Genomic DNA, 10908 nt, shown 5'->3' with positions numbered 1-10908 from the left:
TCTCCCTACCTCCCTCCATCTCTCTCTCTCTCGCTCTCTCTCTCCCTCTCTCTCTCTCGCTCTCTCTCTGCATTGCAGAGCCCCACACAAATCTATCAAATATGGCCACCTTATATTCTCCGGAGCCCCCACCGTTGTATAAAAATTATTTTGGAGCAGAAGTGCGCGCGTGCGCGCGCGCGCACTCCTGTGTGTGTGAGTGTGTGTGTGTGTTGGGGAGGGATTGAGAGAGGGGGGTTGGGAAAATCTGCCGCAGCCATGCCCAGACTTACATCAGATTGTATTGCTTAAAAATTAACTACTTGTGGTGGGGATGGAAACAAGTCAGCGAATGCAAACTCCATCCTCTCCTTCATAAAAAGCCCCACGGCTCAAAGCCGTCAGCATCCACCCGCTGCTGCACAGCTTTAAAACATGTTTGGGTTTTTTATTTACGCTTACTGTGACAGGCTGTGTGGACCGGACGGCAGTAAGGCCGTGGGAATCCTAAAACCTGAATGAATAAAAAAAAAAGCCCGAATGATAATAAACAATGCGTTTAAATGAGTGATGTTGTGTTTAAAAAAGGAATGAACACCTGGACAACATCTCGGGATGAAAAGTTCAAATCAAAAGTATTTAATAAAAGAAAATGTGTCGTGTTAAAAAGAACATCTCAACGGGCCACACGGCAGCCCGTTGACCATCCACAGCCAATGGGCAAACTCTAGAACAATGGGGGCCTACAGGTATCTATACAGACCAGTAAAGGTGCCCCTTGGGGGGGGAGGGGGGGGTCTCCTGGTGAGTTCAATGTAGCTCGGATTTCGAATGTCTCTCAGTTAATATCAGTTGTGGTGCTTTCAAGTATTACATGCATGCATCTAAGTTGATTACATTACAATTATAGCTGTACATTGGTATTATTCTATTAGTTACTGTTGGAAAATATTTTCATTACTTTATGGATTACATAGTTCCAGAATCAACACGAAATGTATTTTATCAACAGTTAATTTATGAACCGGGTCGTCAGTTTATTTCCACCATCCTACAGTAACAACAATGCAATAAATATATTTCTCATGTGCAATAGTTAACAGTTTTTTGACCGAGCACCGAATGTTTCTTGCAACTGTTCATTTGAAACGGAGTTGCTGCCTTAAGAAGATTCACTACGTGTCAAGCTCACAGCCCACAGACTGTAACAGTAGAAAATGTATGAAATTGAAAGAAAAATTAACTGAACTGAAGCTGATGTATAATCCTTAACATTCATCTGTCTCAGAAAACACGTAAACATACTTTAATAAATAGCTGCTATCACTTTTGGTTCATTTTTTAAATGGACCGTTTGCCCTTGATTTAGACCCAGAATATGAGTACTATCTGACAAAAAGATGTTCACCGCCACAACTAAATTGTACCTTTTTCATTGACATAACATATGGTGACTCCTCCATCTATGCTTTTTCAAATAAGGGAGAAAAAAAAATTGCAATCACTTTTAAGTAACCAGATTGCTCCATGATCCAAAAACAAATAAAAAATGTACAACCACATGGATAGAACAATGCAAATGGAGCTATGTCTGGGCAAGAAATGAAAAATATTTTATTGGGGCTGTAATTAACCTGAATTTATCCGTATCCGTAGATGAAAATACAAGCTCGGATGAAATCATCTTTTTCGAGGAGACTGCTCACCGAGGACACCAAATGAGGTCAGCAGTTTTTTATGTTCGGTGTCAAATTAAAATTACCATCGTAGGATGAGTAGAGTTTAGGTGACATGCAGTCGCTGTCACTCACTAATGCAGAGGTCTTCAACAGGTGGTCCGCGACCCCCAGGGGGTCCGCGGAGGTACTGCAGGGGGGTTGTGAAATATTTGGTTGATAAGAAAATCTTTATATATTTCTTTATTTTTTGTAAATTTTTTTCAACTATTTTTAAAATTTTTTATTTATTGTCTTTAAATAAACATTACCATGAATCCAACATATTGTAGCGAACGGATGTATAACATAGATGTAGCTACACATCAGGGTCCGACAGGGTCACTAATGTGTGCCATCCACAGATGCCTGAGGAATCACTGTCTCTTCTATATGTATGTCAAAATAAAAACATAAATCTGTGAATCATTTTAATAAGTTTTTGCTCAGTATTCTCTGCAAGATGTATGTTCATAAATGGCAGTGGCACAGCCACCCTGTGAAATGTTAATGAATATATGCACCTGTGTATTATTCTAATAGCTTAGTATTGAATGCACAATTACAGGGTGGCTATGTTTATACATGACACTAAGCCCAATATAATATAAACACAATTTTATGCAATTTATATTGTAGGGGTCCATCTCCACGCTGCACTTGATAGTAAAGCTAGCTTAAATGTTAGCTAACGTTAGCTTTCAAAATCGAAGAGATGACGTTAACCCCGAAAACTTGAAGATGAAGAATGTGGCAAATTGACCAGTGAGTTTGCTGGATAGAAATGTGCCAGTGAGCGGTAACATGTTGTCATGTGACTTAGCTGAAATGTACCTTTTCAGCGCGCACGTGTGCTAAAGCTAGCCGTCCTGAAAGGTGCAGCCCGGGTAAGTAGGGGGTGAAAAGGGGGGAATTCTTCTGACTGACACCGTCCCGCTGCTCTCGAGTCTGCAAAGCGAAACGCGCCCACTCCTCTCCCGATAGGTGTCATATGTATTTGTGCATAGCCACCCTGTTATTGTACATTCATTTTTGTTGCCCCGACTGTACATGTGCCTCACCGCGCGTCTACAAACAACAACAACAACAAACCAAACAATAGGGACTCTCACTTTCTCACGCTGCAGGCCCTGACACACTGCACTACAGTGTTAAGGCTCCTGCCCCCCACCCCACTCTCCCCTTCCCCACCCTCCTTTCCTCCCCTCTTGTGTCCATTTGGCAGGGAGACTTGGCGAGGGTGAGAGGGAAAGGCGACCTCCCATCTGGGTGCCGCGCTGTCGCTAACCCAGATTTTATGCAGAGCGACCCGGAGGAAGACACACAGACACCCCCGTTGCTCCGGTCAGAGCTGAGCTGCCTGAACCGAGGCGACCCCTCCCCCCCCCTCCCCCAGGAAGAAAAAAAAAGCGCTTGAATGGCATCGTGCAAGGGTGAGCTCCGGAGGAGATAAATTAGCTCTACTTATCCCAGCAGAGGGTTTTAGTGTTTGGATTATCACTTTTTTAAAATCTTTTAAATTTCTTTTAAATTGTTTTTGTTGATAATAAAGCCTTCAATTGTTTCCTCAAATTCCTTTATTATACAAGTAAATTGCACATTTGTCAGTCTGAGGGGCTGTGAAATGATTAATAGGAGCAGAAAACATAATTATTAAATAATTATAATTATAATTTGTTTTCCCCCCCCAGATGAATGAACACATTTGACATTGTAATCACTTTGATTGAACTGCTCACTAGAAGCAGACATTTAACTTAACAATAACAAAAAAAGCCTGCATGTGTGGAAACAGCTAATCAAAGACAGAAAGCATATTCGCCTCCAGATGTAACATTGTGATGTTACAAACTTTGTAAAGAATAAATAACAGAAATGAAAGCTTTCAAAAGTTTATTACAATTTTCGGGTGTGAAACTTCTGCGGTCAATTCTTAAATTTTTTAAAGTGTTTATTTCTGTTGACTTTCTCCACTTCGAACAGTCATAAGCGGTCATATGCAGGCCAATGGGTCACCTGAGTTTAAATGTTCATGTTAATCCTCAGCGTGACATTACGTAACCCTCCGTTTCCGGTCCCTTTAAAAAAAACGAAAAATGCTGTTTCCGGTTTAGCTGGTCCGTCGGACAAATTGCTCCGCAAGCAAATGTAGGAGAAGAAGAAGGGCTATGGATGCTATGATTGAGGAAAATGGTCCTCCGACCCATGTATGTACATCCCCGGTTGTTTTTGTACTTTCTAATATGTTCTGTGACCTTTGTCGTTGTTTGACGTTTTGCGACGCGGAGAAAATGTCACACTTTGAATTATTATCAAGGCTTCTGTTGACGCTAACGTTAGCCGGTGGCTAGCGAATTTAGCTAACACAGCTGTCAACCGTTTGGTGGACCTAATGGGGCGTCAGGCCTTATTACTCACCAGATACCATTTGGCTACATACTGCTAACTATAACATCTAAATACAGATATGTGCGTGCGGTTCATCGACCACTGCAGAGGGCCACTGTTCATTCGGATCGCTTACGGTGTTAACGCTCTCGTCCAGGAGCAGCCCGAGGTGTCCCCGTCGTTCCAGGCCCGGCGGAAACTCGAGGGGCTGCTGAACAAAAACATGAAGATCCGCATGACGGACGGACGGACTCTGGTGGGACTTTTCCTCTGCACGGACCGAGACTGCAACGTCATCCTCGGGTCGGCGCAGGAGTTCCTCAAATCCACGGGTAAATCCACTGAAGGTGGCAGAGAAATGGGCAGAAAGTTGTATGCCCCGCAATAATCTCTTTCAATCCATTCTGCCCTCAAGACATGTTCTCCCAGGGCGAACCCAGAGTCCTGGGCCTGGCCATGATCCCCGGTCACCATGTGGTGTCCATCGAGGTGGAGGCGGACAGCCTGGAGGACACGCAGGGATTCAGACCTCGCCGTTGATGACACGTCTTGGCGCGTCTCTCAGAGGGGCTGATGTACCGAGGAGAGGGCACGTCTCGGTTAGAGGATTTTATCAGACCTCAACGGATGCAGGACACCTGGGTCAACATTCTGGATTTAGCCATTTCCACGTTTGCAGCATCTGAAGCTCTACAAACACTTGTGTGCAAGTGTGCGTTAGAGCGAATGAATGTGTCTGATAATGTTGTTTCAGGGTGTTTTAAAATAGTTTGAGACTTTGTTTGTATGAAGTTTGTTTCAGCAGCTGTATGCTTTCTTGAGTGCAGGTCTGTTTACAGGTGTTTGACTACTCGTACAACAACAACAACAACAACTACTGAAGATTGAAAGTTTAAAGATGAAATACAAAACACAGGGTTTGGAGTTAGAGTGGAATGAACAGCATTGTGGGTAATGTAGGCCCCAGTTTGACATGTGTGGAATAAAAATGACAATATAATCTATAGTCAGTGATACCAATGGAGCGGCGGTTGTTCAAAGTGATCGGACTCGAGGTCAAACTGGATTCTTGTAGCTGTCCCTCGCATGCAGTGAGTCATGAAATTAAAAAAACGGTAGATTTGTTGGTTCAATATTTTAATACGCTGGAGCATGTCAGACGATGCACTTTGGCAACAGTAAAATCGATGCCACTAACAGCAGAAAGTCCTAAAAAGAAGACCAGCAAATTAACACTGCCCCACTCCGTCGATTTAAATACAAAGAGCCGGTTCTGTTTGATTTACACAGTTGAGTCACTTTTAAAGCAATTTTGGACTAAATAACTTAAGTCAAATCTTTAAAATAAGGTCATCTTTAGAACACCGTTAAACTTCCATGTGTCTTTCCTGGTTGGAGCCTCATTCACAAAGTCACAGACTTTCTAATGTACCACCCCAGAGCCGCCTCACATTTAAAATGTGCACTTTTGTGAATGAGTCTCTGATAACCAGTCCGGACACACTTGGTCTGTAAAGAGTCTTTTGAAGGGCTTTTAAAAAACAAAAACCCGCAGTAATGTGTCAGGAGTGGAGAAGACGGGCAGATTTTCAAAAAAAAAAAAGTTTAAAAGTGCAGGTTTTCAAAGATTTGCTTTGAAGTGAAAAGGAAGAGTTAAATACTACACGTCTTGAGTCAGTCATCAATCGCTGCGGCTCTAGTCCAGGACATTCGCTTTGTTTACCTGGGAGTTTCAGCCAAGTTACACCCATAATTTGGATCTAGATGTTACAGCCTTTTGAAATTGTAATTGAGAAGAAAAAAAAACTGAATTTACACATTACCTCAAAGGTTACCCGGTGGGAATAAAAGCAAAAAACAAAACAAAACCACAGTCACTAATTTAAAGATCCCTAGGATTTCGAAGCTTTGACACCCACGAGTTTCCTTTACTAGAGCGGAAGACTATTTTCCATCAAGGGAGAAGCTCAACAACATAAACCTTCCGCCGCCACGATGTGTAAAAACCGTGGTTCTCCAGTACAGAAAAGGGTTGAAGCCAGCGGGAACCGACCCGATGTCCGAGCGGCTACCGCGTTAAAAACAAGTCCCTCGACGAAGGCTGAAAGAATGGCACGAAGAAAGAAACGACGAAGGGCGGACAGACTCCAAAAGTCGCACAGTCCCCCCCCCCCCCCATCCTAAAAGATCTCAAGCGCTGACACAAATTTGTTTCCTTGGAGTCAGGTCCATAGTTTTAGTGGTGACAAGTTCAGTTAGTTTTTTTTTTTTTTTTTTTTTTAACAGCTCAAGCCCTCCACTGCTTTACAAATCAAATGTTCAAGTGACCGACAAACTGTCCGAGCTGAAGCACATGTTCTGAGGAAGACTTTCTCCGTCAGTCCGCCGGTGCTGCTGCTGCTGCTCGTCTCCCGAATGAGTCCCGTCTCCTCCTCCCTCTCCTCCTCCCTCCCCCCGCAGAGTCCTCCTCTCTAGTTGTGTTGGAACTTGAAGTGGAAGCTGCCGCCGGAATCGAACGGGTTGAAGGGGTAAGGCCAGCCCTGGCCCCCGCCTCCCCCACCGCCCTGCTGGCTCTCGGGGTCCAGGGGATCCTCCCCCGCGTCAAACTTCTGCCTCATTTCTGGAGAGACGACAGGAAGCACAGACTTCAAAACGGGAGGAAGCTCAGTATTTGTTTGACATGATGCATGGACAAAAAAAAACAACTATTATTTCACGTTGTGCACAATGAACCTAATGAGATACAAATGTTTATTGGGGAGCTTCCTAAAAAGGCCCCCCCCCCCCTGCTGACCTGGGTCGGTGAGAACCTCTTTAGCCGACGCGATGTCTATGAACTTCTTTTCCGCCTCTTTCTTCTCCGACTCGGACTGGAAGTTGTCGGGGTGCCACTGCTGCGCCAGCTTCCTGTACGCCTTGATGATCTCCTGCTTGTTGGCGCTCCTGAGAAGGAAGGAAAAAAAACAAACAAAACAACAACAACAACAACAGCCTCTGTGAGAGTCGTCACGGGCACACGGGCGGATTTACTGGCTTTCCACGTGAGTCCGGAGGAAGGCGGGTTACCTGCCGACCCCGAGGATCTTGTAGTAGTCCCTCTTACGAGAGACTTTGAGCATTTTCTGGGCTCGTTCCAGCCCTTCTTTGAGGTCGCTGCGCTCGCCGTCGCTGTCCAACTCCTTCGCCTCGAGGTAGTCTTCCACGGCTGGACCGAAACAAACCATGAAGGAGGTTTTTACCGGCGTGCGTGTGTGTGTGTGTGTGTTTCTTGGGCGAAAGTGGACGGAGTCCCGTTACCTTTCTCGTACTCCTGGTTCAGGATGTACGCCTCGGCTCGGTCTCGCAGGACGTTGGCGTTTCGCGGGTCCCGCTGGTGAGCCTCTGAACACGCGTCGATGGCCTGCTGGGCCAGGCCAAGCTGGAACCGTAGAGACGGACAAGGTGTTGGCGTCCATCGCGGCGCTACAGAACCGGCACGCTCTCTCTCTCTCTCACCTTCACAAGGCAGAAGCAGATCCTCTCCTTGGCCCGGTTGGTGTAGAACGCCACGTTCGGCTCCGTCTTCATCACCGATTGGTACTTGTCGATGGCGTGCTGATGCCTGATTTGTGTGCGCGGGGAAGATCGGGGTCATTGACGACGGCACCGTGCAGGTTGCGAAGCGCAGGGATGACCAAAAAAAAGAGGTACCGACCTGTCCTGCTCGATGAGCTCCTCCGCCGCGTCCAGCTGCTTGCTGAGCTTCTTCACCTGCTTGTAGTGGCCGAAGCACTCTTTGTCGTCCTGGTCCAGCTTCAGGCACTCCCGGACGTGACTGCACGGAGAACAGGCGGCGTGAGAGACGGGACATTTTCGCCCTCCGGCCGGCTGAATTGACGCCGCTCGTTTGATTCCAAATCTCACTTGAGCGACTCGTGGTGGTCCCCCAGGCCGTAGTGCAGCGTGCTGAGCTTCAGGAAGGCGGCGCGGTTGTCGTTTCGCAGCCTCGTGGTCGGCGTCAGATCCTGGATGGCCTTCTGTGGGTCTCCCAGCCGGATGTAGCAGTCCGCGCGGAGCTCCCGCGACTCCGGATCCCAGGGAGAGATCTGAGGAGGGCACGGAGAGGAGGAGACACTTATTCCCACGCGTATCATTGAAGATTAATGGGAGAACAATCCGGTGTCTGCTAAAAGTTAGAAAACGTACATAAAATGCGCTTTTTGACACAGACAAACCGTGCGCAACAGGGGTTTTAAGTACGTTAGGAGACCTTGTCCCGCGCTGACACGCACCTCAATAACTCTCTCCAGCACGCCGATGGTGGCGCCGTAGTCCCCTTGGTGGTACGCGGCGTTGGCGTCCTCCTGCAGCTCCTCCAGCTCGTTCGCTCTCATCAGCTGCTCCTGAGCTTCTTCGTGATCTGGTGAGCGCTGCAGCTAAAAAAAAAATTTTTTTTTTAAAAAGGCAGATGCACTGTTCTGTCAAGCTGCCGTTTATGGTAAAAATAAGAGGAAAAAGGTAAGAAGCAAAAAGGTTAAGGACTTTAAAACGTACCACTGCTTCAAAGTCCTCCCTGGCCTCCTGCGTGCTGCCCTGCTTTAACAGGATATTCCCCCTCTGCAACCGGGCCTGAAACGATGCAGGAAAATGAAGAGAGACGGGACGACGAGAGGAGGAGGAGAAGTGGGAGAGCGAGGCGGAGAGGAACATGATAAGCGGCACGTTGATTCACTTAAAGGCCGGAGGCTTTTCTGCGGGCGATCCGGGGAACTTACAGCCAGGAAGTCAGGCTTGAGCTGGATGGCTCGGGTCAGGTCCGGCAGGGCAGATTTGGACTTTCCCAGAGCCAGGAACACGGCAGCTCGCTTGTAGTAGGTCAGGTAATTCTTTGAGTCTCCCTCTGTGCAACGGCAAGAGCGCGGCATTTTTGTCAAAAGGAGTAAAAATCAAACCGTGGCCGTCCGCCGCGGAGCGGGCGGTGTGAACGGCGGGGGCGCCGGCGTGCGAGCGACCTTACCCACGGCAGAGTGGTAGTGCGACAAGGCTTCGGCCAGTTGACCAGCAGCCAGAAGCTTTCGGCCCATCTCCAAGTGGTGCTCGATCTCGACATGAGTCGCCCCAAAGACACCTGGGACCAAAAAAAAACAAAACAAACCAAAGAGGAGCTTGAGCCTGCAATTCAACGGTGGGAGACGTGCGGCGACGACGTCAGATTGCGGTCGGACATCGGGGGAACTACAAAGCCGCGACAGCAAAGAAACGCACGAGAATATCGAAACACTTTCAGTAACCCAACACCACATTCATCCCACTAATGGAAGAGGAAAGCTTCATGGCTCTATTGAATTTGTAGATGGTTTTAGGATCAATGTGGTTAGGCACCTTAATCTAGGGTGCTTTTCACTTGCTAGATCAGCTAAAGTTTCTTAAGTATTTTTCCAAATAAACTCAGTGCATCTCAAGCTTATTTTGTTTTCATTCATAAATGTCATTAAATGCTTTTGGAATTACTGACACCTCTGGGGCAGTGGATTGGACAATGAAGTCCTACTATCCAATGTTTGGTGGAACATTATGTGTTTACCTAAAGTCCTGGAAGCCCCATGGCAACGCCTTGAAACACCTGTCAACTACGTTTCTTATTATAGTAATAATGAATCATCGCGTCGGGGGGGGCGGGGCTTAACGTCACCGAGGTGAGCGAACGTTCCGGTCCGGTTTGAGACGACTCAACCGGCTCCGGAGAAGCTGCAAACTCACCAGAAAAAAAGAAAAAGAAAAGGTGTTTGTGTCTGGAGGAGGCTCTTACCGTCCAGCTGGATGTCCAGGACGACGCACAGCAGCGACAGCGAGCACAAGACCCCGTTGAGTCCCGTCCGCCGACACGACTCCATCACTCAGAATTTATGGTCTCACTTCCGCACCGGAACCCGCGAACTTAACGGCTCTGCTGTCGCGTCGAGTGAAGGCAGCGGTTCGTGTCATTGACGCGGCTGCGGTTCTTCCGTCAGGTCTCCATCATCTGCGCCTCCAAACCCCGTCTCTCTAGCTAGCTCAGCCCGGGCCGCGGGAACAGCTACGACGGTGTATTTACGGTCCCGGCGTGACAGAATTCCGTGTGGAAATAGAGGCGCGCCGCTCGAAGGGTTCCTCCCTAAAAAATAAAAAATGTTGACGACTTAAGCAGCGGTTCCTCGCGTCGACAGCGACTCGGTGGACTTCCACTTGAACTTTAAAACGAGTTTAAAGTAACGTGATGCTGGAGCGGCTGAACAGCTGACAGCCAGTACGCGTTGTACACATGCCCTTTCTGGCCCTGGCGTCTTCGGCTCCGCCCCCCTTTCCGTCCTGCACTCCCGTGATTGGTCCACATGTCGCACATCCGTGTTCGTCCGGAAACGTGGGCCGCTCTCATTGGACCAACTATTGTAACGCAGATGCCTGCACGGGCCAAGCTTCGGTTTAGTGTGGATAAAAAAAAAGGGATACCGGAGGGCAGAAGATAGCTCTGATATGGAGGAATGTCATCAGGACTGCGTGTTATTGATAAATCTTGGCACAAGTGTGTGTGATAAGATTGAAAAAATTCTTGATTGTGTTACAGCTTTATCTCTGCGGGCCAATCTCAACAATGGCAATGCAACTCTAAAGGATAATCCTAGATCTCAGTTAATTTATTCATTATTATTTTAAACCCATCTTCATTTTTTCCCACACTTTCCCAGAGACATTTCCCCAATACAATATTGCTATATATCTTATTATGACACACTTTCTTACAGAAATAGGACATTTTCTCATTTATATGACACAATATATCCCAATTGTTAAGCAGAACACAATGTAC

The 10908-nt window shown here is 47.0% G+C and overlaps 2 protein-coding genes across 2 annotated transcripts; one reads left to right on the top strand and one right to left on the bottom strand.

Annotated features, from left to right (window-relative positions):
- The first annotated feature begins 3759 nt into the window (after positions 1–3759).
- naa38 (N-alpha-acetyltransferase 38, NatC auxiliary subunit) lies at positions 3760–5112 on the top strand. The gene is made up of 3 exons (XM_037479200.2): positions 3760–3901; positions 4240–4414; positions 4498–5112. Exons 1-3 carry the CDS (start codon positions 3863–3865, stop codon positions 4620–4622), a joined length of 339 nt encoding a protein of 112 aa, XP_037335097.2. The 5' UTR covers positions 3760–3862; the 3' UTR covers positions 4623–5112.
- A 90-nt stretch (positions 5113–5202) lies between these two features.
- On the bottom strand, positions 5203–10409 carry dnajc3b (DnaJ (Hsp40) homolog, subfamily C, member 3b). Its single transcript, XM_037479197.2, has 12 exons — positions 9871–10409; positions 9079–9189; positions 8837–8961; positions 8616–8690; positions 8354–8497; positions 7986–8167; positions 7777–7896; positions 7578–7683; positions 7380–7500; positions 7149–7287; positions 6877–7025; positions 5203–6702 (listed from the first exon to the last, which is right to left on the bottom strand). Exons 1-12 carry the CDS (start codon positions 9953–9955, stop codon positions 6554–6556), a joined length of 1506 nt encoding a protein of 501 aa, XP_037335094.2. The 5' UTR covers positions 9956–10409; the 3' UTR covers positions 5203–6553.
- Between the last annotated feature and the right edge of the window lie 499 nt (positions 10410–10908).

This window comes from Pungitius pungitius, chromosome 1 (genome assembly GCF_949316345.1).
Source record: "Pungitius pungitius chromosome 1, fPunPun2.1, whole genome shotgun sequence".
NCBI lineage: Eukaryota > Metazoa > Chordata > Actinopteri > Perciformes > Gasterosteidae > Pungitius > Pungitius pungitius.
Note: the sequence above shows the minus strand (reverse complement) of the source record. Positions and strands in the feature narration are given on the sequence as shown.